This window comes from Juglans regia, chromosome 8 (assembly GCF_001411555.2).
Source record: "Juglans regia cultivar Chandler chromosome 8, Walnut 2.0, whole genome shotgun sequence".
NCBI lineage: Eukaryota > Viridiplantae > Streptophyta > Magnoliopsida > Fagales > Juglandaceae > Juglans > Juglans regia.
Window position 1 is genome coordinate 3,403,580 of NC_049908.1, and position 20,962 is coordinate 3,424,541.

Sequence of the window (20,962 nt, forward strand, 5' to 3'; positions counted from 1 at the left end):
AGAACAAAAAGGTGAGATTATTGAGGATGATTTGGTCTTTTTTTTCCTCTTAACGAGGCTCAAAAAAGTCCATGAACTTTTGTCACATTGACAACTACCTTTAATCTGTCCCCTTCTCTAGCAGTAATGTAAGTGCAAGTCGTTTTCGCCAACCTCACACTGTAAATGTGTGTCCTATTCCAATTTCATAAACACAAGTTAGGGAGTGAGAGGGAAAGAGATCTGAATTCATCACCAACATTAGTGGTTTAATGCCCTTTTCAATAACTTGCAACCAACTTCATGATCATCACTTTGAATTCTAACTGGCCATAATTCAACCTTTCCATTTTCTTTACTAGACAACTAGCATCAACTAGGTGAAACTTGAAGATGGTTTTTTCTATTTCTTTATGCTTTTGACATAGAACATCGGCATCTAGATAAATTTTAAGTTTTTCTACTTCGAAATTAGTATCTAAATATATAATTTGTACTGACTGATGCGGTATACTTTCATATCAGTGATGTGTTCAATATACCAATAAGCGAGCTTGTAAATATATATATCTACAAGAAAATTGTTTATTTGTGATTAGTTATTTTCAACAAAAATGATTATTTCTTATCAAAATGAGCCTGTTTTTTATTACAAATAATTATTATCGTCGTAAATAATTTGTCATAAATATTTATTTTTCTTATATTTAATATAATTTTTCATTAGCTCATTATCACAAGATCACCTTTGATTCAAACCCTCTTGGATGAGTTTAGAAGGTTGTAGAAGCTAAATTGGAGACATGGACTCGTGCATTTGGTTTATTTTAGGAGGTATATGGATAAATATATATTATTTCACATCTTGGAATCTTTTAATTCATTTTCTGCCACTGAAATGGTCTTACTGATCGAGTCACATGTGGTGTACAAACGTAACGACAAGTTCGGTGGGGTGCAACCCACATGTGATTAGAAAGCTACCCCTTAGAAAAATCCATTTGTCTAATCCAAAAACAGAGTGCACGAATTAGAAGAGAACAGATCATAAAAGAATACTTAATACATCTTTGTTTTTTTTTTTTTTTCTCTAAATCCAAGCAATAATATTGTGAATGTGAAATGACTTTAGATAATGTTATATGCATGAAAATGACTTTAGACTAGTGTCCCTTTCCTTAACTTCTATTTGTATTAATGTTAGAGCTATCTAATAACATTCTTTAAATATATATAATCACTTACGAAAGAAGTGCTACAACCACATAAATATATATATATAGATATAAATTATTATTGAGAGTATCTATTTTGTACACAATATGTGACATTATGTAGACTACACATCTCTCTAAGTGAGTGTTGGGAACAATCAATTAGAAGCAACCACGCAATAATTGTAAAGTGTGTACTGTTATAGTGGCTTCTCTCTAACATTACTCTTATTCGAGATAGATTGTATTAATTTGATGTGAATTATAGAATATTTTAATCATTCATATCAATTATGAAAAATGTACAATATTTTGCAGAAACTGCTTCTATAATTAAGGGCAAAGTTCTGATATAAGTTGCAGCAGCTCAGCTGTGCCTTTTGTTTGATGCTCCAAGCTTTCTGGGTACGTAGTTTGATGGTAGGGAGCCATGTAGCCAACGAACTTTGCCACAACTGTCAACCACCTCTTACCTTATATATATATATATATATTTATGATCAATCAGTAATTTATCCATCTAACAAAAATAGCAATACATGACTCCCATTCTTAGGGTTACCCTTTAATTCTAGGGCCACGTTAATGCGGTGATGCATACGTGTATTTATAATAAACCATCTACATTCTACCCTTTACATTAATTTTTTTTTTATCCATAATTATTTTTGGGATTTACCATATATAGTTTTAACTACACAAGTATTGTTTTATTGTGTTTATCAATTATGACTGATTTGGATAGTGAGATGAGATGAGATCGTTTCAAATGAGTTGAATAAAATATTGTTATAATATTATATTTTAATATTATTATTATTTTAAGATTTAAAAAAAATAAATTATTTATTATATTTTGTATGAGAATTTGAAAAAATTATAATTATTAGATAATATGTGTTGAGAGTATTTATGTATTCAAACGGGACCTTTATATGACGGGAACGATTAATTGTCGGAAAATAATCTAATGAGCAAGACAATATTATTTTTATGCATGGTATGCATGTATAATAGACGGTAGAGTTTGAATAGAAAGTTAAAGAGATCCAGCTCATTCAAAGAATCTCAAGGGTATAATTATACTTGCATAATGTGAGATTGGTCAAACAAATGTGTAAATAATTTCTTGTTTGACCATAATTAATTGTTTGATCAATTAATTAATCTAGTGAGAATTAAGATCCAACTTTAATCTTGTGGTCTACACTCACCTTTTGACTCTCCTATAATTCAATTGAGAAAAAAATGTGGGCCTTCTAAGAAGCCGAAAGTTAGTGAAAGCTTTAGATTATTGCATCAAATCAATATATAAAATATCATTTCACCTAATTAATGGGTCCAATATGATTTGGCTTATAAAGAGAAATGCTCTAATCTTAAAAAAAATTTCACAAAAATAAATCCACAAGCTACCGAGACTTGATGTGGTCAGTTAGATTGTAAAATTATTTTTATTGTAAAATAGATCTAACATATCATATAAAGACATGTCAGTTTATAAATTTACTTTTATAAAAATTATTTGAAATTACTTCTCTCTTGTAAATATTAAAAAATAGTTGCTGAGAAATAGTAGGACTATTGCCTAAAGAGTGACTAACAACCATGGTTTTTAATTTTGGAAAATGCTATATTGAAAAAAATGCATTGTAGTTTTACTGTAGATATATTTTTATTATATAAAAATATGTCAGTTTGTGAATTTAATTTTATAGATTATTTATCGTTGCGTCTATCTTGTAAATATAAAAATAGTTGTTGAGAAATAGTAGATTATTGTCTAAAGAGTGACTCACAACCATGGTTTTAATTTTAGAAAATGCTATATTGAAAAAAATACAAAGTACACTAACGATCATTGGCATAGGTCAAATGCAACTGTCCCTATAGCATGACCCTTTAATTTTTGTCCAAGTATTGTGTAATATCGCGTTATATTTATAACGGTATGGAAAATGAGATTAAAATCTTACAAAATAACAAAAAAAAAATTAATTTTTTAATTGATTTATTTATTTATTTTGAATAATACTAGAAAGAAATTATTATAGTAATGTACATTTTGTACTCATTGTATAATTATTTCTAATTAATTATTTTTAATACTCACTTAAAAAAATATATAATCTACATGATATTATATCATATATATATATATATATATAATAGATAATTTTAATAATAATTTTTATCTATATTTATTACATGAGAGAATAAATCTTGGTACAAAAACGTTTTCTCTTCTGAGTCTTCTCGAAGGACTACCCTTTCCCTCTCTCTATTTCTCAGGTGCCCTCTGCCAACATAACCAAACCACAAAGGGTCAATATTGACATTTCGCACTAACCGCCCGACAGCCTACGCGCGAATGTCCCCCCTTGCCCTCGCAAACTTCCTGCTTCGAAAAGGAAAAAAGAAAAGAAAAGAAAAGAAATGAAAAATGAATTACGATATTCGTTAATTAAATGCGTAATTAATAAACTAATAAATGGTTCGCTATATGATTCCCTTCCTCCACCATCTTCGCCTTCCTGTCTGTAAATCACAAAACCCTAACTACCTCTCACTCTCTCTCACACACACACACACACACACTCACTTTCAGTACTCTCTCCGTCTCTTGCTCTGACTTCTATGCGCTGACCCCCCACTTCCGTCTCCAAATGCGGGCCGCCAGATCTCTCATCAGAGCTAGCAATGTGATCAATAATCTCTGATCCATCCGTTCATAGCCGTCCATTTCTATCTCTCTTTCATTCTCACAGAGGCAGTGGCGTGTATGTGAATCTCTTGCTAAAGCTAAATCTAGCTTCTTGCTCCAGCTGGTTTCGTGGTTCGCTGTTAGCTGCAAAACCTTTGCTTTTGTTTTTTGCACCTTTTTTTATCTTTGCATTGACGGGGATCTTCTTTTGTGGCCGACTATCTTTTTCGGGTGCTCAATTAATATTCTTTGCTTGGATCGCCGACTAAACTTAAAGTCCCCCGATTCTCCTTCTTATGAATTTTTTATATATATAGAGCTGGATCGGATTGGACAGTCTCTTTTTGTGAAATGTGGTTTGATTTCTGCTAGTATGTGTCGATGCAAATATTGAACCAACGCTTTGGTTGATTGAAGCTATTCTTTTGGTGATCAAAGCTGCTTTCTGTTAGTATTCATTCTTGGTCATTCTTTTTGTTGTTCTATGATCGGTATAAATGCCGCCTCTGGTTTTGTTTAACTACTTTAGCAATCTGGTTTTCTCTGAAATGAGCCTTTTTTTGGGGCCTCCGAAGTGAGTTGTTTTTATTTTTTCTTTGTTGTTTCTACTTATGAAAAAAAAAAAAAATTTCTTTGTTGTTTTGGGTTTGACTTTTTGACCCAGATTATTTTTGTTATTATGATTATTATTTTTTCCTCTTCTTTTTCCTTTATGGTTTCAAAGCTGTCAAGGTCGGAACGTTTAGAATTTCTAGTTCCTCATGTTGGTCGGTGATTTAATTGGGGGAAGGAAAAATATATTTGAGAATTTCGATGGAGGGTTTCACAATAAAAAACGATGATATCATTATCGCCTCAGCTACTCATACAAGTAGTATATTCCGGTTAGGTGGAGGTTATTATTATTATTTTTTTTTTTGTGTGTGTAAGTAGGTGGAGTTCTCTCGGAATCGACATTAATTTTTATTTAAAAATTTTTCTTCCATTCTTGACAGGAGCAAAATGCTCAAGTTGTTCATCCTTATTATCACTACATCTATTTATGGTCGTTATCATCGTCTTTATTCGTTTATCTTGCTATAATTTCTACGAAAATCTGAATATTGCTAAATTTCTACGGGAACCTCAATATAAACTGTCTGTTTTCTGATGATCAGATATTGTGGGCTACTTAATCATTGAAAATGTGGGTATCGGAGCTTGGGTGCGCTGTCCTAGTGCTATTTACTGTCTTGACTATTGGGAAGGCGGAGATTTACATAGCCACAATCGAAGGAGAGCCTATCATAAGTTACAAAGGCGGGGTTGACGGTTTTGAAGCCATAGCTGTGGAATCCGATGAGAAGATTGACACCACCAGGTATCTTCAAATTATTCTCAAAATTTTTATCTGTTATGAAACATTTAGGGAGTTCCAAATCTTGAACGAGACTATTTTCCTAGTGTCATACAATGCTTGACTGCTTGACGTGCCTTGACCATGCTAATGCCGTCTGCAATTTTTGAAGTTGTTAGTGAGGATCTTTTCTTAGTGGGGTCTTGGCTTTTGAGATATAGTTGTTGGATTGTGGACTTTTGTTTGAATAGACTTTGCAAATAGAAGTGTATTGTCAAACCCATGCGTGAGCAAGCATTTGATTGTGCCTAGGTATATGATCCAATTTACCTGAATAAAAAATTTAAAATGCATTTGAATAGTTGTCATATTCTGAACGTTATCTTTTTGGGTATAAATATCAGCTTATATTATCAGGTTAATAACATTCTGCCTGGGCCTGACCTGATCCATTATCATCCTTTTCATGTAGTACCAGAATGGGTGCTCCTTTAGTTTTTTACTCTTTACAGCTCCTTTTGGCAAATATCGGCAGCCAGATTTATATTCATGAGAATGACTTAAGGAAACAAAGGGTATGTTTGGTGTAAGACTTTCTTTGAAAATTTCTGAAATTCCTTAGAAAACTTTTGGAGAGGAGTTTTTGGGGATTTGTGAATATGGTGGGACCCATTAAAAATATGTTTTTATTGTGAAAGTTTTTTGAGAGGTATCGTGGTCTATTTCATTATGTAAATCGAGGTTAAGATGTTTGATGAAAATGATTTTTGGGATTGTTTTGGTGTAAAGATGTTTGGATTGACTCGATTGAGAGTAAAAAAAAAAAAATTGAGAGAATTTTAAAAAATTATCGTTTTCCAGCAAGTCTTTGGGATCAAATCAGAGCTGATTTTTTTTATAATTTTTTTTATTTTAGTTTTTTCCTGATCAAAAGCGCTGAATTTTTATGCTATTGATTGGAAACACCTGTTAGGAGTAGTAGAATAGAGATAAAGGCTTAATGATTAGAAACAACTGTTAGGAGGAGTAGAACAGAAACACCTGTTATTGTATATATTTTTATAATCATTGCTCTGGTGGTGCCGCTTTGAGCCATCATGTTTTTTGTGTGCTGAGACTGATTCTGGGATGGTAAAGGAAATCTTAAGCGTTTGTTGCTTATCCTACATAAGTTATAGTAATGTATTGGTTAGTTGTAATTATTCCTTATCTAAATAATGGAAATTATTTGTGCATTTTTGTACATCCCGTGTCTGTATTATTCTGTTTGGAAAAAGATTGTGTACTAACATCATTTAATCAAAAGACTGTTAAATGGTTTTTAGAATCCTGAGCATCGGTCATTGTTTGTAGTGGGGACATCCTTCATAATTTGCTTCTATCCATCATTGGTGCTTAGTGGTTACTAGGTGTATTTTGTGTATACTTCTTATGTATTTGGGCTATACCTTTATTTTAATAAAGTTTTACTTTTACACACACACACACACACACACACAAAGCATTTGGGGGGATATGATCCTTATTCTTCCAAAGGAAAGTTGTCATGCTATTATGTGAACTATATACTGGTTTTGACTGCCTTAAGTCTCTCTGTATGTTTGAATCCAGATGGATACCGTGAGATGTAGGAATTTCTTTATTATTATTTTTCTTGATACCATGGGTCTTCTTACAGTGAAATGGTTACATCCTACGCACGTCACCTTGAAAAGAAACATGATATGCTTCTTGGGATGCTGTTTGAGCATGGGACCTACAAGAAGCTCTATAGCTATCGACATCTCATAAATGGTTTTGCAGTTCACATTTCCCCTGAGCAGGTAAAAACGTGGGCAAGTCTTATTTTAGGACTTATCGCTTTCTAAATCTTTTAATTTTCTTTTTCATATACATTCCTCCTCTTGCATTCTCATTCTTACGATATCACTCGTATTACTAGGCAGAAATCCTGAGACGTGCACCTGGTGTGAGATCTGTGGAGAGAGATTGGAAGGTGAGGAAACTTACAATACATACCCCACAGTTTTTGGGGCTTCCGACTGGAGTATGGCCAACGGGCGGTGGCTTTGATAAGGCTGGAGAAAACATTGTAATTGGATTTGTGGACTCAGGGATCTATCCTCACCATCCAAGCTTTGCGACCTATAATACTGAGCCATATGGACCTGTGCCAAAGTACAGAGGAAAATGTGAACTTGATCCTGACACTAAGAGGGATTTCTGCAATGGGAAGATTATTGGAGCACAGCATTTTGCTGAAGCTGCCATAGCTGCAGGGCAATTTAACCCTTCTGTTGATTTTGCTTCTCCTATGGATGGTGATGGACATGGGAGGTTAGGCCTCCTATAACTTCTAGAATTTTGAAGGAAAATCCTGCTCTACCATATATTCATTTTACATCAGTGTTGCATTACATGAAGGGATATGTAATAGCTGCAGAAAACAAAAGATTGACAAGCTAAAGCTGTGCCACTGAATTTTATAAACCGAGAATTATTCCTCTTCATCATAATTAAAAACATAAATATTAATTTGTAAGTTGTGGACTCCACACATGTTGGTGATATTGTGAAAACATTTTGGCTTGATCTAAAAGCAATTTTAAGATTCATATATCTTCATACCTTTAAATTCTCCGGTTCTGCATTATCAACCCTTATAGATTACCCACTCATGAATAGATCATGCAGTAATAAATCTTGACAATGACAAAGAAAGCCAGCTTCAGAAAATGAATAAAAAATAACATTGCCCACTTAATGTGCAGCATTCCTCTAGCCCCTTCAAAAATTGGAGAAGTAGCTCAGTCAAGCTCTGATACTCGGCATTTTCCTCCTGAATCTTATATCACTGTAGTGTGATGACCTGTTTCTATGGCTAGTTTAAATTATCAGCTTCTGATAGAAGGGAGACATTCTTTTAGACCAGTATGTGCTTATGGATTTAATTGTTAAAAACATGGAATCTTGCCAGGGTTCTTTGAATAGAAGGAAACTATACACATGAAAAATACTCATCCCAAGTAGTTGGAGTTGACAACATTGCCACTCCTGCCCAGAAAAATCTATTATTAATTTTCTTTGTTTATTAATTTGTTTATTTTAAAAAAATTCTCTGATATTGGACAAGATCATTATGGAGTCTGATGCAATTTTCCTTCTTTGTTTGTGTTATTGGCTGCCAGTCACACAGCAGCTATTGCAGCTGGAAATAATGGAATACCTGTTAGAATGCATGGCCATGAATTTGGGAAGGCAAGTGGAATGGCTCCCCGTGCCAGGTGAGGAACAATAGCCTTCACTGGTGATAGGGCATTCAAAATATTAAATCAGTATCCTTTCTTTGACAATAGATACTTAAAATTGTGTCCAGGATTGCTGTATACAAGGCACTCTACAGGTATTTTGGAGGGTATGTTGCGGATGTAGTTGCTGCAATAGATCAGGTTTGCCCCTAATAAAATGCCTGACGTAATATACTGGCAGTGTTGCCCTTTTTCCATTTTTATTTTTGTTTTGGGGTTGACCTGGGGTTTTAGGTAGTATAGCTTACCACATTGACTGATGATGGTTATGTTTATGCTCCCTTCTTGTTGACATTTGAGCAAAACATTTTTTTTCATGTTCTTCTTGTAGTACTTTCATAAAAATGCATTCTTGTGCATGCTTTGTATTTGACTCTAGAGCCTCCTTGACACACTTGTCTCTACTTGGTCATTTGTTGAAAAGAGGGGAAAAAGGCAAACAGTTTTCAGTTAATTTTGTATGAAGACCTGCATTCTCTGAATAGATTTTAGATGCATAGATTATTTTTTGCCAAGAGGATGACTGAAATCGGTATATTTGTACTGGTAAAAGCGTATGTTAAATTTGAGACAACTTTTGTGAACAGGCTGTTTATGATGGGGTGGATATACTCAACCTCTCAGTAGGGCCAAACAGTCCTCCAGCAGACACCAAGATCACATTTTTAAATCCTTTTGATGCTACACTTCTTTCAGCTGTGAAAGCTGGTGTATTTGTGGCACAGGCAGCTGGAAATGGAGGCCCTTTTTCTAAAACTTTGGTTTCTTACAGCCCATGGATAGCATCTGTGGCAGCTGCAATTGATGATCGCAGATACAAAAACCATTTGACTCTTGGAAATGGAAAAATTCTAGCTGGGATTGGGTTGTCTCGTAAGTTTTATCAACCCTTGTAGTTTTTTTTAATCTGTCGGCCTCTGGAAGGAAAAACTAATTAACTTGTTTGACATTTCTGTTTGATCATTGATATTGAAGGTTGATATGGTAAATTTATGTGGAATATATTGCACTGTGTAAAGTTATTCTCGTTGGGGTCGGGAAAGGTTGTAAATTTTCTAGTAATTGTACAATCAATTGTAATTGGTTTCTGCTTCACTTACATTGGGTTCTTCTACACTTTTTTTGTTCCTTCTATACCTCATTCTTTATATTCTTTTGATTTTGCTCAGTCTGCATGGGAAGTTCTCAATAGTTGTGTAAATAGTGTTATATATGCGCATTAGTAGACACATACACTTCATGACTTCGATTGCAAATGTGTCACTGTTAAAACTTACTTCCATAGAGTGAGGACAATACGTGAAATGTGGACTGCTTTTGCCATTTCATGGTGACTTTGAACAGCCACAGTTAGTGATGTTGCACTCATGTGAGGCTGTTTGGTTGTGCATTATTAAAGCTGATCTTTTCATGTCATGCTCTTAGTTCTTCCAAAATCCCCAATTTACATTTTATGTTCTCTTTGATGATTCACATCCATAAACTATCTATTTCAATAGAGAATTGAAATATTGTTGAAATATTGTATTTTTTTAAAGTTAGATATTTTTGCATGGTTCCTGGGCATAGTGAGCACCATGTTAGAGTGCAAATGAAGATGTGGCTTCTTCGTTCAAGAAAATGCTTAAAATTATGTCGTTTCCTTTCTTCCAAGGATTAAGTTCAAATTTTATTTTCAAATTTTATTAAAATTTGGGAATAAAAGCCAAAAATCTAAAATAAATACAATCGAAACATGTCCTCTCTGCGCCTTTGTTGAACTGAAACTGAGTGGTGTAATTTCTTGAGGATCCTGTTACACGTTTTATGGTTTTGGCTCTTAAAAAATCACCTCATTTGCAGGTTTTAAAAAAAAAAAAAAAAAATCTTATCAGTATATTTAGCTCACTTTACTTCATAAACTCACATGCTCAAACACATTGTAATTAGAATTGCTTAGCTTCCAGTTAGTTGATTGCCAATTTCTTTTTATGTCATTTTCGTTTCTAAAGCTGAAGTATGTGCTCTCATGCAGCTGCTACGGATCCTAATCAATCATTTACCTTGGTTGCTGCAAATGATGTACTGTTGGATTCTTCAGTAATGAAGTACAGCCCCGCAGACTGCCAGAGACCTGAGGTCCTAAACAAGAACTTGGTTCAGGGGAATATTCTTCTTTGTGGCTATTCATTTAACTTTGTTGTTGGTAGTGCATCGGTCAAGAAAGTCGCAGAAACAGCCAAGAGTCTTGGTGCCATTGGCTTTGTTTTAGCTGTGGAAAATGTTTCTCCAGGGACAAAATTTGATCCTGTTCCCATTGGCATTCCTGGGATTCTTATCACAGATGTTAGCAAGTCATTGGTAATTATCCTTACTCTTCACCTTCTGTGATATGGCTTTTCCCAAAGTTTACCGCTGTCCATGATGGGGCTGATACATAACCTAAAAATAAATTGTTGGTAACTTTTGCTGAGTGTTTGACACTTACGTGGGTGTATCCATATCTTCAGGATTATATTGTGCATTTTTGGTTCCATATAGTTCCTCCGGAATTGTGAGCAGCCGGACTATAAGCTTGTTATGTGACAAAATAAGATCAACCTTGGAGAAGAAAGTTAAGGAAAAAAGTAAAAAAGAAAGTATTAGGTGCTATGAACTTCGTATAATTCTTACCCATAAAAAAACTTTATAATTCTTTATATGAACCCCGATAGGGCGGGAGGCTGTAACACTAGTGCCATTCTCTCCAGATTTCACTTTTGGCATCTTTAATAAAATTTATTAATTTTGATAATTATTATGGCTAATTTTGGTCATCCCCGCCCCCATCTTTCTTTATTTTGTTCTCGCTTGTGCATGGTCCTTATAGTTATGTGATTTGTGATTTGGTGCTTGCACATCACTGCTATATCTAGGATCTTATAGACTATTACAACATCTCTACTCCAAGAGATTGGACTGGAAGAGTGAAGAGCTTCAAAGCCACTGGTAGCATTGGGGATGGGCTGATGCCTATACTCCATAAATCAGCACCCCAGGTGGCATTATTTTCTGCTCGGGGGCCCAACATAAAAGATTTCAGCTTCCAAGATGCAGATCTTCTCAAACCAGACATCCTAGCCCCTGGTTCTCTTATTTGGGCTGCTTGGTCTCCAAATGGCACGGATGAGCCTAACTATGTTGGTAAGGAGTTAATGGATCCATTCAATTCTCTATTATTTTTTGATGTTCCAGCTGATGCTCCAATCATGTGGACTCGGTCAAACTTAGTCACTTTAGACTACTAAATGGAATTTTATCTGATTCAAAAGAAAATTATTAGCAATAGACATGTCAGTTCAACGCCAGTGCCAACTCTATTAACTTTCATAAGCATATATTTGAAATTTCTGCCAATATTTTATCCATTTTGATTTTCCTTGCCTTCGTTGCCATAAAACTAAGAAGAGAAAATAAAAGCATGATTAGAAAAAAATACCGCTGCAATGAATAAAAGAAACCTCATTTTAAGCGATTATTTGCTTTGCACAGGAGAGGGATTTGCCTTGATATCTGGAACTAGCATGGCTGCACCACATATAGCAGGAATAGCTGCTCTTGTAAAGCAGAAGCACCCTCATTGGAGCCCTGCTGCCATCAAGTCAGCCTTGATGACAACTTCAACAACGTTGGACAGAGCAGGAAGACCTCTCCAAGCACAGCAAAATTCTGATAAAGAAGTCATGACGTTTGTTACTGCTACACCTTTTGATTATGGCAGTGGCCATGTCAATCCAAGAGCTGCTCTCAACCCTGGACTTATTTTTGACGCAGGTTTATTTTGATCTGCCTCTTCATATATACAACTTGTTGTTTGGTAATTTGGCACTACAATACACGGATTTGTTTTTAACATTGAAGTCAAAAGGAAAAAATTTATTGTCTGTCTTGTCTGGTACACCCTCATTGTAATAGTAGGCCAAGACAAATAGAAAACTAGAAACGTAGTGGAAACTGGAAGAGAAATATGGGGACACACTTTATCTTGAGACAAATAGCCAGCACAAAGAACATATAAAGGGAAAAGTTAATTTTATCATATCTTACTGAATTTTAGTTTTATAATATCTGAGACAAAAACATTTTGGAGCTTGTTTGTCTGGACCCTGCAGATGTTTCCTCTTAAGGTCAGACAAAAGTTGATAATCATAGTAGGCGCATTCAGTGAAATTGGAAATTTATTACTAATTTTTGTTAGTTGTTTTTTTTTTTTGAAGGATATGAGGATTACTTAGGGTTCCTATGCACGACCCCCGGAATTGATGCTCACGAGATAAAGAACTACACAAGCTCGCCCTGCAACTACACCATGGGCCACCCATGGAACCTCAACACGGCATCAATCACAGTCTCCCATCTTGTTAGAACTCAAACTGTTACTCGCACAGTCACGAATGTAGCCGAGGAAGAAACCTATGTAATCAGAACCAGAATGGCACCAGCCATTGCCATTGAAGCCAGCCCTCGAGCAATGACTCTGCTTCCCGGTGCATCACGAAAATTCTCAGTGACTCTCACTGTCAGGTCAGTGACTGGAACATACAGTTTCGGAGAGGTTTTAATGCAAGGCAGCCGAGGGCACAAGGTGAGGATCCCAGTGGTAGCTATGGGATACCGAAGATAGTTGACTTGGGGGATCATATATTGGATTGGTCAATCTGAAAATTATGGGTTGTGGTGGTAATATTCTTTGTAATATTTGGGAATAAGAGGCTAGATATGTTTTCTGGAATATATAAATATATATATATATATAATCGCTGTAAAGATGACTGGTATAAAGGGGGAGATTCTTCCACTGATAAGTTTTGCTAATTTGTTAGTGATTTGGGTGGAATGCTTACCCACCTTCTATTTTGATATTTTCTTTCTTTAGTGATACATCCTTGTGATTCTTATTAATCCGAATATCACGTTGAATTTAATTTTTGTTTATTATATAGAGATAAAATAAATCTCAGTAAATCGTAGTGATACTTTCTTAAGACTTCCATTTCCTCAAAATACTTGAAATTTCTATTACATGTGATCTACAAAAAGAAATCTAGTACATAATAAACCTTTCACTTGACACTATTGAGCATTTAATGATGTCTCCGATACTCACTTAGGACAGATATAAATATTGTGAACTCTTAGGGCTCGGTTATGAAGACATAATAAATTGAGTCAGCAATGATAATTAATTTTGTCGTTTAAGATTTTGTTTTTTTGGGCATTGTCGTTTAAGATTTAATCTAGCATAAAGATTTCAGACTTAATAGATAATAATCTTAGAATTATTATTTTTTAATTCGAAATAATTTTAGATGTCAAACAAAACGGTACTTTATAGACGTTGCTCGTTCATTTAGCCCAAACGCTGTCTATCTCATTCTCTGAGTGCCAGTGACAGTGACGGAGCAATTGCTAAGTTTGCTCGACGTTTACGGGCATCGAACAGGTTCGATTCGACATGCTTAGTTATTCTTACTTCTGGGCTTCACAGTCTATGTATTTCTTTTTTCTTTTTTCGAACACCTGTTGTTTAACTTGTTTGGTTGCTCCCAGAAACCTAAAGAACTGAGGGGAAACGACAACAAAATTGCATTTTACAATACCCAAAGTTTAAATTCTTTACATTTCCTTCGTTATCTTCGAGACCAAACAGATTATAATTTCTGCGCGCCAAAATTGTTTGCTTAGGTTCTCATGTTACTATTGTTTTTATTATTTGTTTGCGCTCTACGAACTTTTGTACGCATGGGAAATAACTCTCTACGTTCGTTACTTGTTGGAATTTTTTGTCAAAAGCATGGAACATGTTTGATAGAATGTTTCAGAAAAATGTTTTCGAATGCGTGTGTATGCATAATACATTCACTTAGAGCATCAGTCGAATTTAGCTAATATCATCTACATTTGACCCCTATTGAAATCTAACATATAAGCTACAGTAATTACGTTTCTTTTCATATTTGAAATGCACTGTAGCAAGTCTAAATGTCTTTTTTTTTTTTATTATTATATTTCGGTTCCCTCTTTCTCTCCCGCGTCTCTTCTTCTTCCCTCTCTCCCGCGCTCTTCTTCTTCCTCCCTCTTTCCCTCATTTTCACAGCGTTCCGTCTCTCTCTCAGATACTGAAATCGGCTGCTCTCCTCCGCTACGCAGTCCCAACTCCATCGTCAGATTGGCCAGAAGCTGCCCACTCCTCGGCGTCGAATCGTGCCTCTAGTTGAGGTAGGTACACCACCGCATAACCATATATCTCTTTCCCAAACTTGTTCTGGGTATTTGTACACCGCATGAAAAGAACATTGTGTGTATTTGTTCTGGGTATTTTATGCTTCAATGGTTTACACGGTTTAGATTGAGTGTTGATTTGAAATTTTGTGATTTGAAATACATTGGTTTAATCGAGTTCGAGCTTGGTAAAAAATAAAAATAAAAATAAAAATCTGACTGAGATTCTAGCTCTTAAACAGTACAGTTGAGTCGAGTTCGAGCACCCATGCTTAAATTCCAACTGGTTTACAACTCGGTGCACCTGTTCCATGAGCTCAAAGAGCACAACAAACTCTCAGACATTCAAAGTCCATCCCAGTCAATTCAATATTATATTTCTACCATCCATCTACGTCCTGGGAAGGAATCTTTTGAAAGATAATGATTTTTTATCAGGGCAAAATGGAAAAATATAAATGAATATGTCAAAGCTTTAAAAGATTTCCTTTGATCTTTGCGTGCTTTGGAAAGCCTTTTCTCTGAGAATTGATAGCAAAGTTTTCTGGTTTCACTATTATAGAGCTGTTAAATTGCATTTGCATATGGAAGTCTATAAAGAAGTATCATATCTGATAAATACTTCACAACCAGCCTTGTAGGAACCATCACACACATTTGCTGCTATTAGAATGACAATCTCTTGCAAATGGAATCGTAAACAACTTCTAGCATACTTTTAGCAGCAGCATCCTCCTTGGATGTTTTGGCTTCTGGTGCCTATAATATTCTTGATCCTCCCTTACTTCATGTCTGAGCTCCGGTTTACAAAGCTTTGATGTTTTGGCTTCTGGGTTTTTGCTCATTTTCATCTAATGCTCTCTCTTCTCCCTCTCTCTGGATCCTGAATAAGGATGTCCTATTCCATATTAAAGCCATTAGAACAGTTTTGATTGGATCAGGTAGAGATTTTAGCATTCACATCATCACAATTCCTTGAAGGGCTGTTAGGCTGTTATTTTGTTATATGCTTATGATCATGTGATTTTCTCATATGTTATTTTGTTATATTTTGAGATTATTATATCATAGATATGGGATTTTTATGGATTGTATATATGAGATTTTTATTTACATATGAGATAATGCACAAATATTTACATATGAGATTATTATATTGATTGTTGGATTGTGAAAATGAAAATGAATATGATTGTTGGAGTTGTTGAAGATTATGAAAATAAAATAAAAAATTAATTAAAAAATAAAAATTAATTAAAGAAATATAAATAATAAAAAATAATAATATTTTATTATTATAGAGAATGTGATGGCTAATCCAATGTAGATTTTAAGTGTTAAGTGATTAGCTAAAAGTTAAAAAGTTACTTATTCTTCAAATTTTGAAGATTAGAATGACCAATCCAATACCAATGCTCTTAGACCCTGTTGTGTAATGCTTGAACTGAAATTCTTTGGTGAAATATTGGAGAGGAGAAGTAAATTGAAGCAATTGGTTACCATGTTATTTTCTTGGGAAGTTAAGTGAGGTAACCGAGCTATTGGTGAGCATTTCTAGATTGGCTTGTTTATAAGTAACGTTAATGTGTGAGAGAAGATAGAAACTCAGACCCATTTTGTCAGCAAGTTGTGATTAAGCAACACCAGGCATGCTTCTGTTTGACAGTGGACAAGTGGGTGGGTCTAATGAAGAGTTCTTTTCCCCCTCCCCTTTTGTCTGAGCAGAATGAATTCTTGAGTTCTGATAGCATCTGCAATTTTTAAAGCAATGAATGAGGATGATTCAATTGAGCAGGCATACATGCTAAACAGGTTTCTTTTATGTATGGCATGTTCAGGTGGTAAAAGTCTCACCTGGAATATCTTTTTGAAATTTGCACTTGAATAAATTGATGTTAAACGAGATAGTTTCCCTTAAGACAGTATATAGTTCTTCGTTCTTTCTGAATGAAGTTGAAATAACAGCGCACCATTATGCTTTGTAAGTGTACTCTGTAACACACCACCTAGCATCATCACACACTTTCAAATAGGATCTTTGGGACTGAGTTTCAGCCACTCAAATGGTTCATAAGATCCCTTTTTTGGCTATAGAGGACAAATTCTTTAACCTAAAAGATTATATAAGCAGTGTTGGATGCGTATTTTTTCTATTGGTCTATCGATGTCAAGTGCAAGTTGAATTTACGTATTCATGTATTGGTGTTGTTGGATCTGTACTCAAAATATAGATTACATTACCTGAAGCTGAAGGATTTGAATGGGAACAGGGTTGTGTTTAAGTGTGTTAGCAATTCCTGTGAAAACCAGTTATGTTACTTACCACATATACGATGAATTTAAATTGCAGGACATTGAAAAGGGGGTCCAGTGTGTCAATAGACAAAATGGGAGATCCTTCATTTTTTGATCGAATGATCTGCGATCTCCGCACAACATGCAAGTATGAGCATAATTAATTTATCAAGTACTTTTGTGTTTTAATATACGAACTTCTTGTGGGTACTGCAGTAAAATGAGTGCTAAATGTATTTGAGAGTTGGATTGTTGTGGTGAGATGCACCCATGCTACACATGGGCTTTCCTCACACAATGGCTTACAGGACTCCTATCTTCCAGTTATTTGTTATGCCAGAGCTTCCCCCTCTTCTCCTTTTCTAATGCTTTACTTTGTAAAAAATTTAAGGTACTATACTGGTTATCCAAAGGATCTTGGGCCATCACGGGTCATTCATTTTACGTCAGAACGTGAGTTTGTTCAGCTGCTTCATGAAGGTCATCCTGTTGTTGTTGCTTTTACCATCAGGTTACTTGGAGTTCACACCCATCTTGTTAGTACCTGTTGATCATTTCACTTGATTCTTAACTACTTACCCGATGATGCAGGGGTAATTATACAAAACATCTCGACAAAGTACTAGAAGAAGCTGCAGCCAAGTTTTATCCAAATGTTAAATTTATGCGCGTAAGTTATTTGTGAATGAGTTTCTCTATCGCACATTTTGTTTTTCTAAATAATAAATTTCTTTGCAACCTTTTGCATAACATCTTTTCTGAAAGATGAAATGTTAACACTACTACAGCCATGTCCAGTAGGCCCATGCATTAAAGGTCATAAATTCAAGAAATGATTGATGGCTAATACTTTATTTTGGGATTTCTGAAAAAAATAAATAAAATGTTCTTATGTTGGTTGTCAGCTTCCCTTGCCTTTCATAACATTTACTTCCACATTTTTGTTTCTTGCGCTGGTGTTTTATAGGTTGAGTGTCCAAAATATCCTGGGTTCTGCATAACGCGGCAGAGGACGGAATATCCATTCATTGAAATTTTTCATAGTCCAGAACAGGTAGAAGTATCCTTTATCCTGTAATATACTATCGTAATGGCTGTCTTCCCATGGCATGGAAAATAAACATGCACTGATTGTTGAGCTCTATCAAATGCTAGCTTTTGCTGTGATACAATTTGTATGCACCCAAGGCTGCCTGTGAACAGTTACAATTCAGTAGTTTGCGACTTTGTGATACAGGCATCTAACCAGGGGAGGGCTGCTGATCCAAATGTTACAAAATACTCAGTGAAGGTTCTTCCTGTAAGTATTAACGTCTGTTTTCTGTTTACCATGTTGTCATACAAGGTTGCTTCTCTTTGACATATTAGAACTTGAATGACACCTTTTCTATCGATACTCCAGTCAATATTCCAGGCAGACTTATGAGTCACAATTTTCTTTTTATACTAGTTTTGGAAATTTATGCTTCTGAATTATACTAGGTGTAACACTAAAAGTTTGATCAATGAAAAAGAGCGCATGCATAAATTTTGAATGTGTGTAAGCAACAAGAGCAATGAAACTTTATTTTATTTTTGATAGGTAATCAAAGATATTGTTTTCATAGAAATAGGCAAAGCTCAAGTACACAAGAAATATACATGAAAAAAAAGGCCTAGCTAGAGGTTACAATAGAAAGAAGAAGATCATGGACACTAAGTCTGTTACCAACTATAGCCCCCGCCCATAGGAACAATGACTTAAAAAAGAAAATTTTAAGCTCATCCATTGTTCTCTCTTGATTATCAAAACATCTAGCATTTCTCTCCCTCCAAATACACCAACACATGCATATTGGTACCAATCTCCAAATTGCCGCTACCTGAGAGTCTCCGTGTAGTCCTCTCCAGCTTGCGAGAAAATCCACCAATCTACAAGGCATAACCCAAGATAATCCGACTCTTGAGAAAAAATCATCCCATAAAACCTTGGTCATCTCGCAATGTAAAAGCAGATGATCAATTGATTCCCCATGCTTCTTACACATACAACACCGATCTAGGACAATAACCTGTCGTTTCCTCAAATTATCTGTGGTGAGAATCTTGTCCAAAGATGCTATCCAGACAAAGATGCTGCTTTTGAAGGAGCTTTCGTCTTCTATATGCTTTTGTCTGCTTTTGAAGGAGCTTTCGTCTTCTATATGCTTATGATAGCCCATGAATGGTTCTAATCATCTTGTCTTCAGAGCCCCTGGAATACTTGTGAAATATAATGCCACAAAGAACTCCATAATAGACTTCAACTCCCAATCATGGGCTATCATAATGAAATCAATATTCCATTGCGGGGTGCCATTTGAAAAGACCAGAAGGTCGGCAATCGATGCCTCTGCTCTAGTAAGCGCAAAGATGGCAGAGAAGGTATTTCGTAGACAATTGTTACCACACCATATATCAAACCAAAAAGGGACACGCGAACCATCGCCTACAACAAAATGTTCATGTCCTTGGAAGGTCCCCCAAAGGCTCCTTATGTTTTTCCACAAACTCACTTCATAAGTGCCTTGTACTTCATTTGAACACCATCCTCCCCAAGTTTCCCCAAACTGAGAATCTGTAATAGACTTCCATAAGGCTTCCCTTTCATTTTGGTACCTCCACAACCACTTATCTAAAAGAATTTGATTGAATTTCATCAAGTGGCGAATCACCAACCCTCCCCCAGAGATTGGGGTACAAACTGTTGACCAATTAACAAGGTGGAATTTGAACTCTTCTCCCAATCCACTCCATAAGAAATCCCTTTGTAACTTCTCAATGCAGTTAGCCACCTTTGTGGGGAGCGGGAACAAAGACAAAAAATAGGTGGGTAGGTTAGAAAGAGTGTTTTTAATCAAAGTCAACCTACCATCTTTCGACAAGTATAGCCTCTTCCAAGCAGCCAATTTGCGCTCCACCCTTTCTAACCTACAAAGAGATTTCTGCGCTCCACCCTTCCAAGCAGCAATGAAACTTTACAAAGAAATCATGTGATACACAATTTTTGTTTATTTTCTCGTAAATTTTCAAAATCCAAAATATTGTCTGATTTATTATTTGTTGTGCCCATATCCAGTTCAATTACGACCCCAGTGCCTACGGATTCAGAGAATTCTTCAAGCGCCATGGAATACGGGCATCAGAGGTGAAATAAAAGCCAGGTGGGGAAAATGTATAATCTTTAATAATCAGGTTGGAAAATGTTTAAATTTACCATCTTAAGAGCCAATTCCCATAGGTTTTCCAGCATAATTTCTTTCTGGTGGAATAGATTCCGCACTGAAGTGTTTTACCTTCAGGACTTTAAAACCGATATTGTTTTGGATCATATCATATTGCTTTTCTTGTTTCGGGAGAGCATTTTTCTTTGGATCAAAGAAGTTTCAAACCCCTTTGCATCTGAAGAGTTAGGGGTCCGTTTCTCTATATCATACTGATCTCCTCCCCCTTATCTGTCATCTATCATCGATACTGACATGCCGACGAAGTGCCACTTGTCTCATTTATCAAGTTATGGGGCGTACGTGGTCCAAAAAAAGTAAAAAATAAAAACAGAAAATAAAAAGAAAAAGACAACGGAAAACAAAAAAACAAAAAAAAACCAAGGGATATAGAGATTTTGTGATGGCACTCATGCATGCATGCATGTGTTGTTGGAATACGGGTTAATGAATGTTGGTCACGGCTATTGAACTGCGCATCGACAACTTTGCAGGTTTCACTCTTCGGTGTCAAGGAAAAAATATCTTAAGGATTTTAATTCTCACGAAATCTTCCGCTCATTCTACTTTTCTGAGTACTAGAGCTGGAATTATAGATCGATTTATTCTCCGATATAATTAATTAGAGATTTACTACTCATCAT

The 20,962-nt window shown here is 35.3% G+C and overlaps 2 protein-coding genes across 10 annotated transcripts; both read left to right on the forward strand.

Annotated features, from left to right (window-relative positions):
* The first annotated feature begins 3,699 nt into the window (after positions 1–3,699).
* LOC109014784 (subtilisin-like protease SBT2.6) lies at positions 3,700–13,421 on the forward strand. 4 transcript variants are annotated; one of them, XM_018997408.2, is made up of 11 exons: positions 3,700–4,029; positions 5,055–5,257; positions 6,912–7,056; positions 7,176–7,570; positions 8,422–8,517; positions 8,610–8,682; positions 9,129–9,414; positions 10,556–10,881; positions 11,436–11,703; positions 12,052–12,333; positions 12,777–13,421. In XM_018997408.2, exons 2-11 carry the CDS (start codon positions 5,082–5,084, stop codon positions 13,181–13,183), a joined length of 2,454 nt encoding a protein of 817 aa, XP_018852953.1. In that variant the 5' UTR covers positions 3,700–4,029; positions 5,055–5,081; the 3' UTR covers positions 13,184–13,421. The 4 variants fall into 4 exon arrangements, with proteins under 4 accessions (XP_018852953.1, XP_018852852.1, XP_018852905.1 ...); XM_018997307.2 differs by having other exon boundaries at positions 3,700–3,973; XM_018997360.2 differs by having other exon boundaries at positions 4,018–4,036.
* A 476-nt stretch (positions 13,422–13,897) lies between these two features.
* Positions 13,898–20,528, forward strand: LOC109015033. 6 transcript variants are annotated; one of them, XM_018997668.2, is made up of 8 exons: positions 13,898–14,002; positions 14,676–14,782; positions 17,132–17,224; positions 17,468–17,587; positions 17,668–17,746; positions 18,044–18,130; positions 18,314–18,376; positions 20,174–20,528. In XM_018997668.2, the coding sequence occupies exons 3-8, from the start codon at positions 17,169–17,171 to the stop codon at positions 20,249–20,251; spliced, it is 483 nt and encodes a 160-aa protein (XP_018853213.1). In that variant the 5' UTR covers positions 13,898–14,002; positions 14,676–14,782; positions 17,132–17,168; the 3' UTR covers positions 20,252–20,528. The 6 variants fall into 6 exon arrangements, with proteins under 6 accessions (XP_018853213.1, XP_018853100.1, XP_018853153.1 ...); XM_018997555.2 differs by having other exon boundaries at positions 14,676–14,778; XM_018997608.2 differs by having other exon boundaries at positions 13,908–14,002; positions 14,657–14,778.
* The last annotated feature ends 434 nt before the right edge of the window (positions 20,529–20,962 follow it).

What these genes read in the sequence shown, in the direction of transcription:
- LOC109014784 (XM_018997408.2), top strand. Translation starts at nt 5,082, where the DNA reads ATGTGGGTATCGGAGCTTGGGTGCGCTGTCCTAGTGCTATTTACTGTC. An exon ending in GGAATGGCTCCCCGTGCCAG is followed by an intron (nt 8,518 to 8,609) that starts GTGAGGAACAAT and finishes AATTGTGTCCAG; the next exon opens with GATTGCTGTATACAAGGCAC. An exon ending in AGCTGGGATTGGGTTGTCTC is followed by an intron (nt 9,415 to 10,555) that starts GTAAGTTTTATC and finishes GCTCTCATGCAG; the next exon opens with CTGCTACGGATCCTAATCAA.
- LOC109015033 (XM_018997668.2), top strand. Translation starts at nt 17,169, where the DNA reads ATGGGAGATCCTTCATTTTTTGATCGAATGATCTGCGATCTCCGCACA. An exon ending in CAAATGTTAAATTTATGCGC is followed by an intron (nt 17,747 to 18,043) that starts GTAAGTTATTTG and finishes GGTGTTTTATAG; the next exon opens with GTTGAGTGTCCAAAATATCC. An exon ending in ACTCAGTGAAGGTTCTTCCT is followed by an intron (nt 18,377 to 20,173) that starts GTAAGTATTAAC and finishes GCCCATATCCAG; the next exon opens with TTCAATTACGACCCCAGTGC.